Source organism: Tiliqua scincoides, chromosome 1 (assembly GCF_035046505.1).
Source record: "Tiliqua scincoides isolate rTilSci1 chromosome 1, rTilSci1.hap2, whole genome shotgun sequence".
NCBI lineage: Eukaryota > Metazoa > Chordata > Lepidosauria > Squamata > Scincidae > Tiliqua > Tiliqua scincoides.
In genome coordinates this window covers 201935008-201956825 of record NC_089821.1, presented here as the reverse complement: position 1 = coordinate 201956825, position 21818 = coordinate 201935008, and the positions used below count along the sequence as shown (strand labels likewise).

Below are 21818 nucleotides of genomic sequence, written 5' to 3'. Positions count from 1 at the left end.
TGTAACATGGTGAGCCCTGGCAAGTATGGCCCTGGCAGGGATTGCTGACTAGAGGCAACCATGTGCCAAGGCTATACATGACAGCTATAATTTCAGCTCCATTCCTCAGATTCTAGCCAACATCAGAAGATTCCAGAGTACACCAGAGTAGGACAGGTCATCAGCCTGCATCAATGGGGAGTGAATGCATCTCATACCATCTATGAGACCCCCTAAGAATTGCTCAGAGCTCTAAGCCATGACTGAGGGACAAATCCTATCCAATTTTGCAGTGCCGATGCAGCCGTGCCAATGGGGAGTGCCCTGCATCCTGTGGTGGGGAGGCAGTCACAGAGGCCTCCTCAAGGTATGGGAACATTTGTTCCCTTACCTCAGAGCTGCATTACAGCTGCACTGGTACTGGAAAGTTGAATAGGATCGGGCCCAGAGACATTTCAGTACTTAATACATTTAAAAATCCTAAACACTTATTTCCTGGGAACTCATTTAACATTTTTCTAGGCTGCACCAACAGAATAACTATGGCACGCATATTGGCAGTGCCAGCCCCTGGCCTTCCATGACCCCCTTTGGGTGCCATTGATACATTGGGTGCCATTGGTACTGATGGTTCATGGTTTGGCTTGCACCAGGTTGGCCCTCTGATGGCTGTGGACCTTCAGTCAGTAATCCCCCATTCCAGCCAATTTGTGACTTCAGTCCTGAATTTTATATTAATACGTGCTATCAGTCTGCAGATTGTCACATTTAAGGAATGCAGTGCTAAGCTAGCTGGACCCTTGGACTAATTAAACAGCATTCTTTTCTTAGGAATTGAAGCAGGCTGTGAGATGGTGCACTGCCATGATTTTAAGTGTCAGCAGGAATCTAACAGGGTGCACTTTACCTAAGTTTATTTTCTCCTTTAGCCATCCTGGCCGACTTCACAGTACCCTCCCCAACCCAAATAAGGCCCGGAAAGAATGTGCTAAGAGCTTGCTAAGAATACGTTTGAGTTTGGTTGGATAAGATTACCAAGTCTATATTTCATATTTTCTGACCTGGACCTCAAAGAACTGCAATTCCATGAAAGAAGCTGCAGGGGCTTTTAGCAGTTCTTCCCAGTTCCTTTGCATGTTTTAATATTTTGTTGCTGCTTTTACCTGCTTGGCTGTAGCATTTGGAACTGGACTTTTTTTTTCCCCGTCAGCTCTTAGTGTGGTTCCTAGGATGCCAAAAAAGCTGTGCTAGAGATTTGCCGAGAGCCATGGCTATTTTTGTTAGAAGCTGATACTTTAGTCTGAGCTGCAAGCATTGCCTTGGGAAAGGGGTTAGTTTCTTGGGAGGTGGGAGGGCAGGGCAGGGTTTTACTGAGAAGATCGCTCAAAAGAAGTGGAAAAGAAAGGGAAAAAATACCCCAAAGAAAGTAAGAACTATAGAAGACTTCCCATCTTTTAATTCTGCATCTTCTGTGAGAGTCAACGCTGACCCTGATACAGCCTCCCAGCTGCCAATATAACTTGACCTTTTCACCACTGTCACCATTATGACTGAGATTACAGCAGAAGGTACTGTCACGTTCTGTTTACTGTTTACGTTATAATTGTTTGGAAAAGTTTTCTGCCTTGACAATTTTATAGATTGAGCCTATAAGCATGATCTATGGCTTTTAGGGAATCGCTGTTTTTCGGTTGGGTAGTTTTAAGGCGAGAGCTGTTCCTCCACAGCAGCTGAAATTTGTACTAGTTAGTAAAGCTTGATCATCACACACCTCTAAAAATAGCCATGGTCACATAACCTCAGCAACACAAGCTTAGACAGAGAGGCTGGAGAGATAAAAGTAGTGAGAACTTATGCGTGTGTGTGTGTGTGTGTGTGTGTGTGTGTGTGTGTCTAAGAACTGAAGAGGTTAGATATAAAGCTGAGGGCTGCCACTAACGTTGTTTAGCATTTATGCACATCAAGCCTTTTTGCAGAAACAATATATAAATATTTTGGAATAAGATGCTTTTAAAAAAATTCAGTTTTCCCCTGTTGAACAAGTTCTTGAAGATCAAATTTCATTGGCTTCCCTGTTGCTTAAAACTTCCATTTTGCATCTATTACAACAGCGTAGGATTTAACAATATTAAACTTTGGTTTGCACAGAGAGTACATGTAGGAGGGAGCTATATCAAGTTGTGGCTCTATCAGTGGTATGGTGAGCATGGCAAGCCACCCCACAAATCACAAATAGTCCCCATTTCTGGACCCTTGTGGTAATTTGAAGGAAAAGTATTTTTCACAACCTCAAAGTGCTTTTCTTTGGTTATAAGTTACTTATTGATTACAAGCAATCTCTCTCTCTCTCTCTCTCTCTCTCTCTCCGTCTCTCTCTCCATTTATACTTGGGATGGGAACATTAATTGAAGTGCATCATTTTTTCTTGCAAAAATTTAACATGGGACAAAATTCCCCCCTCCCCGCCCTGCAAAATAGGGCAACCAAAGAGAAAAGTTACAATTTGGGGGGCATTTATTTATTTATTTATTTATTTAGTTAGTTATTTTAGCTTGGAAAAACGTGATGATCTAAAATTATGCATAGCACGGACTGAGTGCATTGAGACAAGGGTGCTTCTCTTTCTCACAATGAAAGAATCGGGGATCATCCAAAGAAACTGACTGGTGGTAGATTCAGGATGGACAAAAGGAAGTACTTCTTCACTCAGCACATAAATAGTCTGTGCAATTTATTATCACAAGGTGTGGTGAGGGCCATTAGCTTGAGTAGTTTTAGAGGAGTGGACAAAATTATTGAGCAGAGATCTATCTATGGCTACTAGTCACAGTGGCTTGGGGTAGGTAGCAAGTTCTGTCGTGGGTTTTTTCCATCTGTGCCCCACCCCACAGCAATGGGGAGTTCGGAGGCAAAATGATGAAAATGTCTGAAAAGGGAGTGGAACCAGGGGACATCCACTCAAATTGAGTGTTGGGAGGGTTAGGACAGACAAAATAAAATATTTCTTTACTCAGCGTCTGGTCGGTCTGTGGAACTCCTTGTTGCAGGATGTGGTGACGGCATCTGGCCTGGATGCCTTTAAAAGGGGATTGGACAAGTTTCTGGAGGAAAAATCCATTATGAGTTACAAGCCATGATGTGTATGTGCAACCTCCGGATTTTAGAAATGGGCTATGTCAGAATGCCAGTGCAGGGGAGGGCACCAGGATGCAAGTCTCTTGTTATCTGGTGTGCTCCCTGGGGCATTTGGTGGGCCGCTGTGAGATACAGGAAGCTGGACTAGATGGCCTGATCCAATGGGGCTGATCTTATGTTCTTATGGCTGTGCACTATCTCCAGTTCAGAGGCAGCATGCCTCTGAATATCAGTTGCAGGGGAGCAATGATGGGTGAGAAGTTTGCTTTTCTGTCCTGCTTCTGGGCTTCTCAGAGGTAGCTGGTGGGCTGTTGCAGGAGGAAGAATACTGCACTGGATGGGTTTTTGGCCTGATCCAGCTCACTTTTCTTATGTTCTTATGGTCCCCCCCAAACTCTTTCCACCTTTCCCATCCCCCAATTTTTTTTCTTATGGTGCCACTTCCTGGTTCCCCGAGGAGTATGCCTATATGATAATGTGCTTTGAAACATGATTTGTCACATTGGACTTTATATTTTTATGTATCCTTAAAGAAGAGGCGCTTCCTCTTGCCTGATATATGCTGATTAGGTGCTACCCTCTTGCTATGCTAGTATTTATGTAATACTTTTAATTTGGAAATGAGCCCTACAGGACATAACAAGATTGGGGGCATTTCCCATACCATATACAGTACCCCTTCTCTCCCTATAATGCTTTGTAAGGGACATGTATAATGGTATATAACAGATGGAACAAATAGTTAAGATCTCCACCACAAAGTTTCGTGGCCAAGGTTTAAGGCATGCACTCTCTGCCTCACATAAAATGAAACTTTGGAAATAATCAGTGTTTGATAATACTATACAATATTAATCCTGGAAGCTTTAAGTAATTAATACTTGGAAGCCTATGAGAGCTCTGCCTAAGCGAAGGCTACAAAGAATTAAATCTGATCCTATAAATAAAGAAATTGTTATCCAAGAAATATGAATGCTTCATGAATAATTTTAATATGCCCTGACCATTAATACATATAAATAACATTTTAGCTGATGCAATGAGAAAGGGAAACTTTTTAAAAATGCAGGCTTTTAAAAGTCAAATATTCAATTTAACAATGAAATCTCACTTCTCAAGCAGACTTTTCCATTGTAGATCATCCCATTTTCCTTTCCCAATCTTATTACTGTCCTTTATAGAAAGAAAAGGCTTTCAGATAATATTTTTTGCACCTTTTATTCACCAAACCAAGATACAGTGCCCTGAGCCACTGCTGCTATTAATTAAATATGAAAGCAAAATATGTTTCATATAAGAGGATTTGTGTTAACTATTATTGGTGACAATCTGCTACTTTCTAAAGACTGCAAAATTAATGGAGTCTTGGAACATTTTACAATTCATGCCTGTACTGGATTTGCTAGCAGCATGCATAAAACAGATGCATTTACTTGTGCTGAGCAAAAGTCTGGTGGGCCTGTTAAGTTTTGGGAGAGAAAAATACCAATAAAAAGGTGACATTTGGCTGACAATACCATAATGTTGTTTCTGTGTGTTTATTTTAGCAGCATTGCTATTGCACCACTGGAGAGCTGGTAGCAACCATTACACCCCTCAAAGATTACCATAATCTTTATCCTTACCAGCCCAATTTTAATTTAATTCCCCGCTGATGCATTCTATTTTGGAGGGGTGCAGTTGCGAAGGTTTCCTCATGCTAAGGGAATATTTGTTCCCTTGTCCTGGAGCAAGCATCCGTTGCCCCAGTGGGTCTCCTCAAATCAGCACCAGACATTTTGCTGGTGCAGAACTGAGGAGAGTAAAAGAGAAGGAAAAGAATGAACGGTGATAGGATTCTGCTGCATCCTGGTGCCGCCGGAATTCACACCTCCGCCCCCCACTGAGCCACCCCGTCACTCCCCTGTTCTTCCCTTTCCCTGCCCTAGCCCACTTCCAGTCCATCCCCCTCCCCACTTCTCCCCACCCCCACTCCCTTTTTCTTCCCCCTCCCAACTCCATTCCTCTCACCATTCACCCCCTGCACTGGTTAAGCTGTACTCCTGCAGGTAGCCAGTAGCAGCAGCAGGCCATTGACACCACTGCCATTTATTCCAAAATGGCTACCAGTGATGTGCCACACGTGCTGCCATATGGCCATTTATGACAGCATAGCAGCTGCAGTCTCCCGGCCCTCAGGAGGGCCCACAACTGATCCCTGACGGCAGTTGTTCATAGTCTTCTTGTGGTGGAAAAATAGTCATAGCCAAGAAAGTTGCACCCTTGTTGCCTCCACTCTATCATACCATCTCAGAAGAGCATTTTCAACATCTCATCATGGGATGTCTGAGGGAAATTTCTCATCTGTGGATGGGAGATGCCTCAAGGAACCATGAGACCATACCATGAATCTGAGGGACCGCACCAAGAGGACCAAGGAAGTTCCCATTCCTAAGGGCCTCTCAAATTTGGAGCTATTGTCACAACACTACTCTCTTGCCTCATGTTGACAACTCAACATTCAGTTGGTACTCCTCAGGTTTGGGCGGGGGGGGGGGCCCTGGGAGAGACCTGAGCATGATTCTGAGCGTAAAGTAGTTATTGGGTGCTAGCTTTGCAGGTGCCTTGACTTTTGCAATTATTTACTTCAATGAAAGTGAAAAATACAGTGCAGCACCATTGAGCCAAATTATTTTTTTTCCCACCTGGCTTTTATGTGAAGCCTTCATGTGAGACTGCTTATATGTATGGTGCTTGTTACCGACATAATTCATTTCTAATTTACTATTGCTATTATTTGTAAACTGTTTTGAGCACTGGGAAAGTGGTATGAAATATTTTAATAGAATAATAGGCGCGTGGCCATTTCAAATCTTGGGATGGATTAGAGTTCTCATAACAAGGGATAACACTGAGATGGGGTGACCCTGGGATTCAGCGACAGCCTCAAATAATAAAAGTCTGAAAAATGGAAGCAATTTTCCTATCTTAATGGTCTTGCAATTAAAGGGAAAGGTAATTAAACATAAGTTTAATAATACTTCAATAGCATATCGTAGTATATGTGGATTTCCTGCAAGTTGAATTGCTTAAGTAGCTTTAAGTATCTTCTTTGTTAATTTGCTATTGCTCCAATCTTGCAGTTAGACTGTTCTGACAGAGGGGCAGAAATGAAGGGAAAGAAAAAAAGAAAAAAGTTCCTGTTGCACTTCCATTCAGCTGCTATGATTTCTGTCCTTTTTCACAACTGAGGGGCTCGAGTCTTATTCGAGGCATTAGATCTCCAAATGAAGGAAGACTGATCTTTGGTATATTGGTCACACCAGATTTCCCAGTATCTGGAGAAGATCTATATTGATTGCTGTTAGGTGGATTAAGGTTTAATTCACAGCAGTGAGTTGAATTTGGCACTATGACTTCATTGAAGAACTATCGCTAAGACCTCGATGACGCAGATCTCAGTAGAATTCAGATAGTTTAGCTGAGTTGGGTATCACTGTTACCTGCTTTGATCTTTCCATTCTCAGTCATACACACTGCCTTTTTTGTTCTGTATCATCACTGCACCTTCTGGCATCATCCAGGCTGTCAGAGAATGAACTGTAGAACTGGTTACACCTAAGTGATAATCCCAGGGACACTGCAGCCACAGCATGAATATTTGGGCAGATACGACCTGTTTTTTGGTGGGAAACATTGAATCCTGCCAGTTTCCTTGACTGTTGCCTTACTGAATTTGTATTTGGTGGCTATTTAAAGAAATTGTCTTTGTGCAGTTAGTTGTTCAGTTTTTTGTGTGTGTGACATTTACATGGAAGATAATGTTTTTGTCACTGTGAGCTGTACATGGATGTAATTCGTAATTCAGCTTAATGTTGTTGCAGCATTGCTGAAATGAATTGTGCATCATAAGCATAAAGCAGAAAAAGAAAAGGCCCAGGTCCATTGTGCTGGATTATGTGTGTAGTCTCTGGGATATTTAAAACAAATCTAACTGCTATTTGCTTAGACATGCTTTTTAATGCTTTCACATTGTCCACAACAGCCCTGCCGGGGGAGGATAGTTCAAATATAGTGCATCTGTCTTCTAAATTAAGGAGTACAACCTGAAGCAACTTTCACTATGAGTAAAGGTCAGTTTCCCAAGTCTTTGAAAGAATGGACTGACGCATTTTCTGGAATGGATTGCTATCCTGCTTGGATTGTGTTTGATTACAGGCAGTTTAAATATTCAGTTTGAACAGCTGCAGCAGAGCCTGGGGTAAAGTATGGAAAAAAAGAAGCTGTGACTAAAGGTTGTTATTAAGTCATGTGTGGTGACTGAGGGTTAAGTCATACAGCAGCTGAGTTGGGCTTGAGTTCAGGGACATATTTGTTTTAAAAACATATATCTCACGTTTTCACTGATTGGTTTTCAAGGCGGTGCGATCAACATGTTGATACAAAAGGATACAGATGTTGATCGTTACAGAGAGATTAAAATGATTGCAACCGATGGAATAAAAGTAGCTCAGAAACAAACACAGCAGTAACTCAGTAAGATAGCAGACAAAATCATAAACAAAATACTTGTATGAAATATGCCTCCCAAGGTTTGAGAGAACAGAACCATGTTCACCCAATGCTTAAAAGATAGCAAAGGTGGTGTCTGGTGAATGTGCTTGGAGATGGCCTGCCAAGTCAGGGAAAAGAAAAGGCCTCCAAAGGTGGAGATACCAAATGAAAACCCCAGTTGAAGTTTTCAAAATAGGGAGGTTCAAGTAGGAACAGATGGTCCTTTGGATACTGGGCCCACCAGCCGTTCAGGCCTTTATAGGTCATAGCTTGCACTTTGTGCCTGGAACAAAACTGGCAGCTAGTGAAGCTTGCAAGCATTGACTAATGTATTCCAAACCAGTCAAACAGCCCAGTCTTATACCCCACCATACCCCAGCATGCAGCCATGCCAGAAAGGCACTATAAGCCCTCCCTACAAGCCCTAGGCTGCCTATGGGTCTCCTTGGACATATGTCACCTATTTTCAAAGGAGGGAAAAGAGGCAGGGAAGTTTTAAAAAGAGAAGATAAGATCCAGCATATGTGATTTCTGCTGGATCCACTCCCTCTCTCTTCCTCCCCACCCTGGTTCCTCTTCCCAAATGCCCCGTTCCCCAAATGCCCCAATCCTCCCCCTCCCCAGCAGTTGCCCACTCCTGCTGCTGACTTATGTCAGTGGCCCTGTAGCATGTTATGGAGCAGTGAGTTTTGCGATGCCGTAAGTTGGACCACACAGCCAGAAAATGAGTTCTGGAAGCACAGCCCAATGACACGATCGGGCTTGAAGTTTCTGAATGCTTTCCATAGGAAAAATCATGTAGAATGTGCTGCAGTAATCAACCTTAACATTGCTGTGGTGTTGATCATGGCAAGATCATGTGTTTTCCCTCAGGACCGGTCATAGCAGGTGCACCAACCGAAGTTGGTGAAAGGTGTTCTGAGCTATGAATGCTGCCTGTTTATCCATAAGCAAGACAAACAGCAATTTTAAAATACAATTCTTAAGGAGGACTGCCATCTGAATAAGAACAAGTTCAATGCCAACTCCATGGTCAATGTAGCACCAACCAACAATATCTCAGGTCTGGTTTGGGTTTCAGGTTATTCACCCACATCCAGCCCATTACTGAGTCCAAGCACTTGTAAAGAACACACATCTGTTGAGATCCTCCATGGGTGAGATGAAGAGGTCAAATATAGGTAGGCTTCAGCAGAATACCGATGACAGACACCTCACTCTAACCTCAGGCTCCTTAAGTGAGGCTCCTTAATTGCATGGGTCTGGTCTGAGAGATCACATATGCTTTGAATGAGACCTAGCTGAATCACAGTACAGTTGGCTCTTACGCAAGGGTTACATTCCAAGGTAAGCCAAAATGACCTATTGTCAAAACTCCCTTAAAGCCTACAAATACATAGTCTCTCTTTAGGCCAGTGGTTCTCACACATTTAGCACCGGGACCCACTTTTTAGAATAAGAATCTGTCAGGACCCACAAGAAGTGATGTCATGACCGTGACATCATCAAGCAGGAAAATTTTTAACAATCCTAGGTTGCAATCCTACCCACACTTACCCAGGAGTAAGTCCCATTTACTGTCATTGTTAAAAGAATATACATAGTAGCTTGTTAAAAGTTCAGGTTTGTAACGTTTGCCAACATGCCGTCACATACCATGGTAGCATCAAGTCTAATATATTAAAAATAAAAATATTGAAATGAATGGGGACCCACCTGAAATCAGCTCATGACCCACCTAGTGGGTTCCGACCCACAGTTTGAGAAACACTGCTTTAGGCATTAAAATCACAGTATGAGTGACAAGTGGGAACGGAGAGAACAGCAACTTCATTCTCCCGTTTCAGTCTCCCTCCGGGGCATAAACACAGCATGTGGAATGGCAAGTGGAGTCACACTGTTTAAAGTGTTATTTTTTCCTCTGTCTTTGTGGGGGAAGGGCTAAGTGCATATACCTGAACTTGCACAAGTCAATTGCGTGTATGATGCAGGCCAATTGAACAATTCCGAATACAAGTGGAATTATATTTGAAGAGATGGGGAAGTGGAAGGAAGATGAGTGGAACAAGTTAATCGCAAAACAAAGCAACCTCCCCCCACCCCCCAAAAAAATTCTCAAGCAAAAAATTCTCCCACCTAGTGAGAATGATTTCTTTGGAGATGAGCAGCTGAAGTGTCTCACTCCCTCTGTCTCGGGGCTATTGACTTTGCATGGCCACAATTATTCATAAAGGTGGTAATTATAATAAAATCTACCACTAGAGTTACCAGAAGTCTGCATGAATTGGGAGTGTCCTGCTCAGGCCGAGAATCGGTACTCATATTGAGGTTTTGTGGTCATAACACAGCAAAAAGATTGGCATCCTGCCAGCTAAGACTAACACCTCATGCATCTAATGAAGTTGACTGCAGTCCATGAAAGCTTATGCAGAAACAAATTGGTTGATCTTTAAACAACTACAAGATTCTCTGTTGGTTTTGCTGTAACAGACTAAACATGGCTACAGCTCTGGAAGTTTTCAGTGGGGCAGCAGATGATTACATGCATAATGCCCCAGCCTCAATCCCTGGAACCTCCAGGGAGTTCCTGCTGTGCTGAAATGTCATTCTGTGACTAACCCTAACCAGGTACGCTTTGCTTTCTGTAGATATATTACTGTAATATCTTGTTTTTATTTCTTGGTTCCTGCTAGCATTTTAAGACCAGAGGGACATCAGGCTAGTTAAAGGGAAAGTCCAGTCTGATCTCATTCATAAAACCAGCCACAGAATCTTACAGTTCTTTCCTGCATCCGGTAAATAATTCGTTATTGACATATGTTGGAAGGAAAATTCATCCATTGTTGAGTACTTGGTATAACGGAGAAGAATTTATATCTCTGGGATTGTTTTACCGTTTCATTGCACTTACTGTTAGGAACAGGACTGGTACATAACTCCAAAGTTTCTTACTTCCGTTTTCAAGCCATTGAAGGTAATTATTGTCATTCTGTACTAAGTTAAAACATCCTTTCAAGAAATACTTTTGCATCAAAATACATACAGATAGCAATCAGCTATTCTCTTTATTTGACAAAGGAAATTTAAACAGATTTGACTTCTCAGTTTAATGACCCAATCCTACCCAATAGTAGCACTGTGGAACGCGCATTCTGATGGTGCAGGAGGACTCTGCCATAACCTAATTCCTTTCCTGGGCCTGGCAGCTTTAAACAGTAAATGGAGCTGCTTGGATGTGCACCAGGCAATGATCTGAATAGCCCCAATGGCTGACACGTTACACAAGGTCAGGGGAAGAATATCCTCTTATCCAAATGAGACCTCCAACCTTGGCTATGATTGAGTTGCCCATATATGTCAGAATTCTCTCTCTCTCTCTCTCTCTCTCTCTCTCTCTCTCTCTCTCTCTCTCTCTGTGAGTTAAAGTGGTGGGAACTATCTTGTGAATACTGATATTTATAATAGTTCTCAGGCTCCCAACTAACAATCATGATCTGATTATTTCCAGTTTTAGTTTTTCATTATTATTTACTTTGTCTTATAAAGGAAAAAGAAAATCATTCAAGAAACTCTGCTCTGACACCAATAATGACACCAACAATTTTATCAACTAAAAATTCCTTTGCTGTCAAAAATCATCTTAAGGGAAAATACACAAAATATATGATTTGATATCCAGAAGTTTAAAAATTATAGTTAGCATACATTTAGTTAAGAAAATGTTCCTCATCAAATTATATTCATCCTTTTGTTTCTCGGTATGTAATCAGGAAACCTGCTGAAGACATATGTATTTAAAGTTACAAACCATAACTTGTTATTGTATATATAATATATTCTGCTTTTATCTACTTAGCTTTGTTTAACGTAAAAAATAATGTCACATTGTAGGGACCTACAAAACATCACAGTGGGGGAAGGAAGTAACCTGCATGCATTGCTGCAATTACTTATTCCACTCTTCCCAAAGTGGCAGGACAGTTGGAAGAATTTACCAGATCTTAGCATGGTCTGAAGAATGGGTGTCATCTTTCTAGCTGAACACATTAAGGCCTGACTATGGGCAACATTTGGCGGGCCTCAGGCTCCTCAGGCAGAACATGGGGGAAGACCCAATCTGAAGGATGTGACCCATTTCTAGCTACCTCTGTGGGCAAAGGAGGGGAGAAGACTACACTGTGCTATATCAATATGAAATGCTTTTAGATTGTGAACCCTTTTGGGACAGGGAGCCATTAGTTGTTTGATTTTTCTCTGTAAACCGCTTCGTGAACTTTTAGTTGAAAAGCGGTATATAAATACTGTTAATAATAATAATAATAATAATAATAATAATAATAATAATAATAATGCCTGGGCTAATATATTGTATATTTTGTGCTTGTGCATGTACAGGACTCTGAGTCTATGGCAGTGTTTCTCAAACTGTAGGTCAGGACCCAGTTTCACGTGGGTCCCCATTCATTTCAATATTTTATTTTTATTATATAAGACTTGATGCTACCATGGTATGTGACAGCATTTGGGGAAATGTTATAGACCTATACTTTTAACAAGCTATTATGTATATTCCTTTACAACAATAGTCAATGGGACTTACTCCTGGATGTGGGTAGGATTGCAGCCTAGGATTGTTAAAACTTTTCCTGCTTGATGATGTCACTTCCGGTCATGACATCACTTCTGGTGGGTCCTGACAGATTCTCATTGTAAAAAATGGGTCCCGGTACTAAATGTGTGAGAACTACTGGTCTATGGAATTGTTTCAGCTTATACTTATTATACTGTTTGGCTCTGATGAGGAAATATTTAGGAAGAGGAAAGGTTCAAAATCTTTGCTGTAACCTTGAGCTACAAGAGGCTACAGTACTAACTCCACTGTAAGTACCCAGTTTCAATAAAAGTGGAAGTGCACATTTTTTATGATTATTGCTTATCTAATTAATGTCTAAGTGCAACACTATTTATATAACAAGAAAGGAAATTAATAAAGAAAGGTGACAAGATGAATGACCACAATTCAGTAAGCCGTGAAATATGGAGATGTAGGTAGAATAAATAAGTAGATGTCTGAATCTTATTACAAATATGAAAAAGATAGGGTAAGATGTTGATAATATTATGATATTGGCAGTGTCATTATCCTGAAACTCTTATATGAATATCAAGAGAACTTCACAAAAACATTTAAAGCTACAGCTAGGATTGTTGTGAATATTTTTAGGCAGAAAATGTAAATTTATGGATCATTTCATCTTCAAGTTTTTGTTACTAGTCAGGAGGCCAAAATAGTTTAGGTGGATTCCAAAATGAATTGTTTTTGTTTTGCCTCAAAATGTGGACTAAATTTAGAATGGCCATGCTGACAGCTTCTCCCCTGCCCTGCTAAAATGCAGGTTCCTTCAAGAAATGGAAGAAAAAAAAGAAAAACAAGTGCCCTACTTTTTAACTGAAGAGAAGCTGTAGCTCAGTGGTAGAATACTTGCTTTGCATGCTGATGGTCCCACATCGGATCCAGGGATGTGATGTCAGGGGAGGCAGAGCCTCTCCAGACCCAATAAATTTAAAAAAAAAAAAAAGTTCAAGGACCTAAGTACAATAAAAAAGTACAGTGCCTTTCAGTGCTGCTTTCTCCTCCAGCACGGTTAGTAAGTTAAAGCAGTACGCACAGAGAAATTACAATACACAGGAAATCAGTTAGTAACTGATTTGAGGCAATAATGGCTGGCTTCCAATGAAAAAAGGCAGGGTACTTGCATCAGCAAGTGCTGGGGAGGCAACAGGCCACAGTAGTTAAGGCCAGAATTTCCCAAAGTCTCCGAGAGAGTTTGGGACCTCATAAGTGTTTGCAGGGGAGGACAGGCACAGTGCCAGCATTCCCATGATTACACTGGGGCCAAGGAAAAAGGGCTTTTGTAACACTTACCAGGGTTGCTCTTGCTCCCTAGAGGGTGCGGGGAGCCTGTGGACCCATCTGGAGGCCTCCCCGTGCCTCGGATATGTTGCAGATAGCGACTTTGACCCACTTCCACTTTACAGCCAAAAAAACCAATCAACTGCTATCAACATCACCCTGCCCCTTAAGGGGCAGTGACCAGGCTTCCTGGGCTGGGGCTTTGCAATGTCTCAGTTTGGGAAGCTCTAGGTTAGATTGTAATCATAGCAGGCTTCCAGTTAAAAACAGGTAGGATGGCTGGCTTCAAATGAAAAAAAAAAAAAAAAAAAGCAGGGCGCCTGTATCAGCAAGCTCTGGGGAGGCAGCAGGCAGAGCTGACTCCTGTTCAAAACAAAGCAATGAAAACAGCAGGGACCCAGCATGAAGGGACTGGCTCTTCAAAGCAGCAGGGGAGGCAGCCATGGAGCTGCCTTAGGGGGCATGTTGCTGAGCTCTCCCTAACTCTTAGTGGGGGAAGAAGAGAATTTTGAAATTTATTTTCGGGGGGGGGGGGAGAGAAAGAGAGTTTCAAGGAAGGTAAGATCTACTGTGTGAGACTGAGCTTAAGGGGGGGGGAGAGAATGTGTGTGTGTGTGTTCATCCGGCTCTGCCTCACTGGGGCCTGGGGGCCTGGACCTCACTGCATGTCACTGATCAGATCCCTAGCATCTCCAGGTGTGGCAGAGAAAAGACCCCTATCTGAAATCCTGATTAACGCCTGCCAGTTATTGTGGACAGTATCAAGCCAGATGGACCAATGGGAAAGATAAGGTATCTTTCTCTGAGTTATGCTGGTATCAGGTACTACAGCAAAATACTGTCACAGTAGATTGCTTACAAATATCAGTAGCACAGACATCTTAGAAAGTCAAGCACTCTAGCATTAAATTGGCTACTGCCATTTGATAATATTTTGTCTGGAACTAGGAGCTTCTGTTCATTTCACCACATGCCTCCAGAAATTTCTGTGTTATCCTAGCTATAATCCAAAGGTCTGAAAATGGTATTGCTCCCTTAAACTTATCCAGTGGTTCATTCTACTGAAAATAAAAAGTGCCATTAAGAATGCTTAGGCCAACAACTGTTAACCTTGCTGCTTTCATGGCCTCTGTGGAGATTACCACACAAAGGTGAAGTAGCTACAGATGACATACACAGTGCACAATATCCTACTAAAACCTGCTATTTTGTTCTCGAAGCATCTGAAACCCAAGCTTTAGGACTTTCTTCTTGTCAGAGTAATTTAAAGTAGAAATGATTGTGTAGGACCATACAATACACTCACAATTGTGTGAGAGTGTTTTGACAGTATCAACAATTCCGTCTGAAGACTTTTTGATGCTAATCCCCTTTGCCTCGTTGTAATACTTGAATAAGCTGAAGCGCATAAAAGCACTTTCACAAATCCTGCACAATAGAAAACGGTTGCATAAAAAGAGAGGAACAAATGTCTTACAGGAACAAAATTCTTTTTCATATACATTAACAATAAACCAAGAAGGCTTTTCAAAATTTCTCATTTGGATGCGCTTTGGAATTAGTCTGTCAATACGAGGAAAAAAAATTCAAGATCACTTAACATTTTTTGCTTCATTGTCCATCTGGTAAATATCTTCCCAGTTAAAGAGTTGTAGACTTCGAGGATTAGTTTTTCTCACCCTCCCCATACCTCAATTTCATGCCACAGATCTCATGTGTGAAATTTGGGTCATCACAGTCAGTTCTATGGAGCTGCATGCTGTGGTGTGGGATGTGTGTGTGATCAGGAGGCTTGGGGTGGGGAAATATTTGCCCTTACCCCTCCCTTACCAGTAATGGGTCTCCTTGGACTTGTGTCAAGGAGGCAAAGAGGACTGTCAGTTGGTCCTATGGTCTTGCATGCTATGGTGCTGTGTGTGTGTGTGTGTGTGTGTGTGTGTGTGTGTGTGTGATCAGGAGGCTTGGAAGGGGAAAGGGAAAATATTTTCCCTTATACTTCCCTGTCAAATAATGGGTCTCCTGAGACTTGTGCCAGCTCTTTAGTCCAAGAAGACAAAGAAGACTGTCAGCTGACACGGAAAGGGATAACATCTGGTGCAAGTCACCAGATGTTCCACCACCTCCTGCTTCCGACACGTCTTTCCCCTCCAACTTTTTCACATTGTTACACCCTTGTCCCACCCTGTTAAGCCCACCCTGCTGACTCACCTCTGTTGCTGGGTCATCCTTGGCCCACCACCTCACATGGGGCTTCCCTGTAGTCTCTGGCATTGGTCTGAAAGCACCCAGCTTCGAGTTTCCAGATAGCTGTTTATGATGGCCGGAAAGTGTGTTCTGCCGATAGAACACTAGAATAGGTTTGTGCTGTTAGCTTTTGTTTACACTATAGTTTGTACAGGCAGAGTTTAAAATGAAACTACTTTGTGATTCTCTACGTTCAGTTGCTTTTTAATTTGTATAGACATACACCATGGCCAGCCCAAAAATTGTTCTACTGAGGAAAAAAAACAAAAAACTATGCAGTTTACATTTTTTCTTCTTATGAAACGCATTTGCATTAAAATAATATTAAAAGAAATCTCAGCTTTTTGCACTGCTGCACTCATTAACTGTAATCACAATCCTCATGATAGATTGATATGAAAATTATTATATCACAAAGGGAGGATTATGACTCCTGGTGAATGTAGGCGATCGAAGCAGATGAACTCTTTCAAAAGGGAGATTTTGTTTTCATGCAAATGCCTTCAAAAATAAAGAAGACAGAAGCAATAGCAGATCGCAAACTGTTTCTAAAGAGGTTTTTTTTTTTCCTGTAATTTGACTTAAAGTCTCAGTCCTGCAATTTTTTATACACTATTATGTACATTTTTTCCTATGCTAGGCCCCACCATTATGCTGTTCTAAACAGGGAAGGTGTATAAACAGTATTGTATGGCATATATCAGGGATGTCCAAACTTTTTGACAGGAGGGCCACATCATCTCTCTGTGTCAGGGGCTGGGGGAAAAAGAATTAATCTACATTTCAAATTTGAATAAATTTACATAAATTAATTTATTAGAGATGGAACTTATATGAATGAATGAAGGTCTTGCAATAGCTCAAGGCCTATAAAAGGCCTTGCACAGAACAATGCTGGCCTTTCCTTTGCTGCCACAGCTGTGAAACAGCAAGCAGTGGAGGGAGCCCTCATCCCACAGCTCACACGAGAGGATGAAGAGTTGACCGTCATGCTGAGAGCAGTTGCATCAGGCCACTGCAGGCTCCAGCAAGTCTCTGGAGGGCTAGAGGCTCATTGGAGACTGGGGACTCCTTGAGGGCCAGATTAGGAGTCTTCGAGGGCCGCAAGTGGCCCCAGGGCCAGGGTTTGGGCACCCGTGGCATATATTAAGATCAACTGTCAACAAGAAAGTTCACATTCCTATAGCAGAGGATAAGACCATACTCTGAATTAGTTCTCATATTTAAAAACTAAACTAGAAGCCTCCATAACTATTATGAACAAAGCTGCCTTATATGGCATTAGTCCATCTAGCCCAGTACTCTGACTGGCAGCAGTTATCCAAGTATCTTTCTCAGTTCTGCTGCCTCAGATCCTTTTCACTTACCTATGACATATGCACTATAGCAGAGCTATGGCTCCACCCTGCAATCTATACATTCACAGAACATTCTTCTGTCCTCATGTGGCAAAGGTAAGTTGTTCACAGTACCAACATTTTTCTTGGCCCTGTGGTGCAGTGGACAATGCACATTTAAAGCATTATATCTGAATCATGTTTGGGGCTTAAACATTTGGCTGGATCAGACCTAGGGTGCAAACCTAACCTGTGCTGGAACAGGCAGGCCAGCTGGCCTGTGCTGTATCCAGTGAAGGTTTAGAATAGGCTGGGGCACAACTTGGAGTAAGGAAAATAATTTTCCCTTACCCCAAGCAACTCCCCAGGCAGCCCTATGGGGTAACCTGGTTAGGATCTGGCCCAAGTGCTGGAACCTGGTCTCTTCCCCCTCCTGGTCCATCCACTGATCCACTTGCCATCCACTCCCCCCCCCCCCCAACAGCCCTGAATTCAGAAAGGAAGAGGATAATAGAGCAGTTGAAGAAGTGTGGAGGAGGTAATAAACTATGGCTGCAATCCTAACCTCACTTTCTTGGGAGTAAGACCCATTGAACACAATAGAACTTATTTCTAAGTAGACCTAGTTAGGATTGTGCCCTATAGCCCATTACTCTCCTTATTTCCACACTTCTGCTTCATTCTCATATTATTTTTTGAGCAGGTCTCAAGAAGAGGGATAGGTATGGGCAGATGGATAGATTCAGTTGCCCTCAAGTTCCTGTTGCCTGAGGCAACTACCTCAGCCAATCTCATGAATGGGTTGGTTCTGATAACTGTAACATATTGGTAGCAGTAGCAGAATGCTATGCCCACCACTTACTGCAATCACAAACATTTAACTTTTGAATGCATAATGCTACTTTTTGGTGAATTTGGCATTCTTCTGTTTAATACGTGGAAGACTTTCCTGCAAGTGGATTGTCTGAACCAAAATTATGCCCAGGTTCATGGAAGAAGCAATGTCTTCAAAACATAACATAACTTCAAAACATAACAAAAGAAAACAAACTGGCTGCATCTAAGTACACAAGCCAATATTCATGAACAGAATACATCATTCATAAATAAGACCATGTAAATAAGACCATGTAAATGCCAAAAGCCATGGCGTGTGCCAATCTTGTTATGCTTACATGACATCGACATTGCAAGTTAAACTGCAAAACAAATCACTTGATCAGAACAGAGATGTCTGAAAAGAATGCGAGATGAAAAGAAAAGAACAAGGGAAATTGTGTACAAATGCAAAATGGCTAGAGCTGCTGAGCTGACAAGGAGACCAATTAGAGCAACTGCTCTGAAAACCATTAGGATCTTTCCTGACACTAAAGGAAAGACCTTGTCATCATCACAGAAGATGGTAAGAGCAGATCAAGAAAGCTCTAATTCTGAGGACTTTGAGCCAAATTTTGAGCTCTTTAGAGCTGGCGGTATGAGCCTACTGCCAGCACTGGGTGTCATAAATATATCGTAAAGCACATTTATGGCACCTTCTGTGAGGGACTGCTGGTGCTGGCCTAGTGCCAGTCGGCACTGAGCCCTGTGCCAGACAGATGCCACCCGGAGCAAGGGAATAGCTCTGGCAGTGGTAAGGATTGTCAGGGTGGTGGGGAGGTGTTCTGAGGTGCAAATGGGCTATTTTGCTAGCACAGAGGTGGGGGGGGGAAGGCAGGGTGGTGAAGGAGGCGGAACTGGGGCAGGAGGGGGTGGGACTGGAAACTTGCTCACTGTAGCTAATGCTTCGTGTTGGGCTGAAAAGCCCGACATGGAGCTCCTCCAGTTTGCACCAGCAAAACAGCCAGCCCAGACTGGAGGAGAACCATTGTGGGGCCTGAGCCCTTCCCCTGAGGAGACTCTGATGACTACTGTGGTGCACATAGGATGCATCAGTAGCCATTTTGGCGCCGCTGTTTCCCTGGGCACAGGGCAGCTTAGGATTGGGCTGTGAGTGAGCCCTTCCAGGACTGCAAGTTGGGGCAGTAGCCACCTTGCTTGCTAAGTGGAGCTGCTATATTTCTAGGCTGGATTTCAAATACATCAATAAGGAACCAGTTGTTTTTCCTCAGAACTAGCATTCTAGCGGCACAATATCCTTTAAGGCAAAGCATAAATCGGGCTACTGTTGCACACTGTTGGACCCCTCGCTGCAAAAAACAGCGAGAAGCATGACTCATGTGGCAGTGGCTCTAGGAAGCTTTGCTAGCACTGGTAAATTGGCAGCAGAGAAGGGGAATGGGAGACTTGGCAACCTTCTGAGACAGGGAGCAGAGGATGAGGAGTAGCCTGGAAGCAAACGTGCAAGCCAAGTGCAGAACCTATCCCCCTTTTTCAGCCTACCCTGCCTCCTTTCTTTCTTCAGATTTCAGACATCAGCTATATAACTGGTCTGGGTCTGAGGAGGTCCATGAGTCATCAAGGGTCCTACACAGAAGTAAGTACAAAATACTTCTGGCAGGCCTCCTGGTCACCCTCCGCCCACTGGATGTAGTGTGCTCTACCAACACGGCTGCTGTGGTGCCAGTTATGGGGGATAGGATTGGGCAGTATATTGAATTCTGGTACTGAAAGCAGTTTCCAGGTCTGTGGCTTAAATCCTCTATACACGTCCCTGGGAGCAAGCTCACTGAAGTTATTTGGGCATATTTCTGAGTAGACATGCATAGGATTGTGCTGTTTTTCATGTTAAATTATGACTCAGATTATGTTGTTTTCACAGCATATATGGTCTAATTTTTACCTCATAACTCCTGAATATGTTTTTCTGTGTTGTAACAACTGGGTTATCATTTTGCTCTGACGGGAAAATATTTTCTTCTGTATTATGCCTTCTCTGGAATGTTGCAACTGTAGAGGATTTTTTAAAATTTACTTTAATACTGAGAGATGTACTGGCCAATCAATGTATTTTCTTCATCTCTTTTATGCATTTATTAGGACCTGTGTCCACCACCACAGTGATAGACAACAAGAATGGAACAGTCTCTATGCCACATGTGAAAATGTCTAAGAGATCCGTTTCAGAAGACTTTGTGACAACGTTCAGCTCACCAGCAGCATGGCTACTTGTCGTTGCTCTTATCGTTACCTGGTCAGCTGTGGCTATTGTCATGTTTGACCTGGTGGACTACAAAAACCTGGCTGGTAAGTCTCACATGTGCTAGATAAAATAAGACCATCATTATCACATTAAATGCTGTAGGGAGTTCCTCTTGTGTACCACTAAAGCTAGTGCTCTCTTAATGTTAGCAGAGAATAATAAGTTGGAAATACTATGTTCACTTTTCTAATTTTAAAATATTTAGTATATTGGCATCACTAGTGAATGACTCATATTTTAGGTCTGATGATATCAAGATGTGTATTTAAGTTTGTGGTCTCTTGGGTATATAGCCCAGAGGAATTCATTTTGCTAAACAGTATTTAAAATTTAACATCATCATCATCTATACAGAATCTAAAATTAGCAAATGCATCTGTTGGAAATAAGTCTGTTTTTTTCCCATCATTAGGCAAAGTATTCTGTATCTGGTATTAGCAGTTTAAAAAAGGTTTAGCCGTGCCTAGGGTTTAGATAAATAAGACGAGTTCCTTTAAATGGATGTGTCCCAATAAATACTCCAGGACTTTAACACTAGTACATCTTCTAAAACTATAATGTAGAATTTGGCAGGTTCTACTTCTGTATGTGAGATGAAGTGTACCCCACATGCTATTACTGAGGGCTGCTGCTTAGACCAGACAGTGAGTACAAAGAGCAGATTCCCAGAAGTCAGATTCTCATATGGGACCCCTGGATTGTGGCCTGTATCTATGCATTATATCCAATGGCAATACTTACTGTTACATCTTTATTTCATCCACATTTTATACCTCCAGCCGTACCATCCACTTTTTGTTCAAGACAAAAAGTGTTTACACACATGCATCTAATAAATAGAAGAATCTTGTTTCATTTTGGTTTGCAGCATAGAGACAATAATGAAAGGCCACAAATGCAAGCTTAATGTGATTGCTAGTCTGCCAAGGGTCCTGCAAGCAAATGGTCTTATGAAAGAAAAGTCTTTGGTAGATTATATTATATTTTACTTGTGAGTAGTCTTGAGTTGTAGGGTTGTATACAGAATTGCATGAGTAGAGGACACTTGTGCAAGGGACCTTCCTTGCTCCCTCCCCTTCCAGGTTATTCTTCTGGCTATCCTTCCCATGGCATTAGAGGATCCTTGGGAACAGGATGGCATGTGATGTGGAGAGTTGCTAAGGTACGGGGCAGATCCACCAATATTTGAAGTGAAGTTTTCCTAAACAGAAGATACTCCCAACCCTATTCAGGAGTGCCCCCACATCCCATCTCACTCTCTTCTGGAGAAGCTGTTCAGGGAGTCTAGGACTAGGGTGCCCAAACCCTGGCCCTGGGGCCACTTGCGGCCCTAGAGGCCTCTCAATGCGGCCCTCAGGGAGCCCACAGTCTCCAATGAAACCCTGGCCCTCTGGAGATTTGTTGGAGCCCACACTGGCCCAACACAACTGCTCTCAGCATGAGTGTGACTGTTTGACCTGTCACGTGAGCTGTGGGATGAGGGCTCCTTCCACTGCTTCTTGTTTCATGTCTGTGATGCAGTAGCAGCAGCAAAGGA

The 21818-nt window shown here is 42.3% G+C and overlaps 1 protein-coding gene across 12 annotated transcripts in view; it reads left to right on the top strand.

Moving 5' to 3' along the window:
• Window positions 1-1031: 1031 nt before the first annotated feature.
• Window positions 1032-21818, top strand: part of TRDN (triadin) — a 193009-nt gene continuing 172222 nt past the window's right edge. For 9 of the 12 annotated variants that reach the window (XM_066613983.1, XM_066613964.1, XM_066613991.1 and 6 more), the window contains exons 1-2: window positions 1033-1547; window positions 20119-20325. In XM_066613983.1, the coding sequence (XP_066470080.1) occupies window positions 1526-1547; window positions 20119-20325 (229 nt within the window). In that variant the 5' untranslated portion in view covers window positions 1033-1525. Of the gene's footprint in view, window positions 1548-20118; window positions 20326-21818 lie in introns of all 12 variants that reach the window. The other 3 variants (XM_066614016.1, XM_066614000.1, XM_066614041.1) reach the window with 2 other exon arrangements.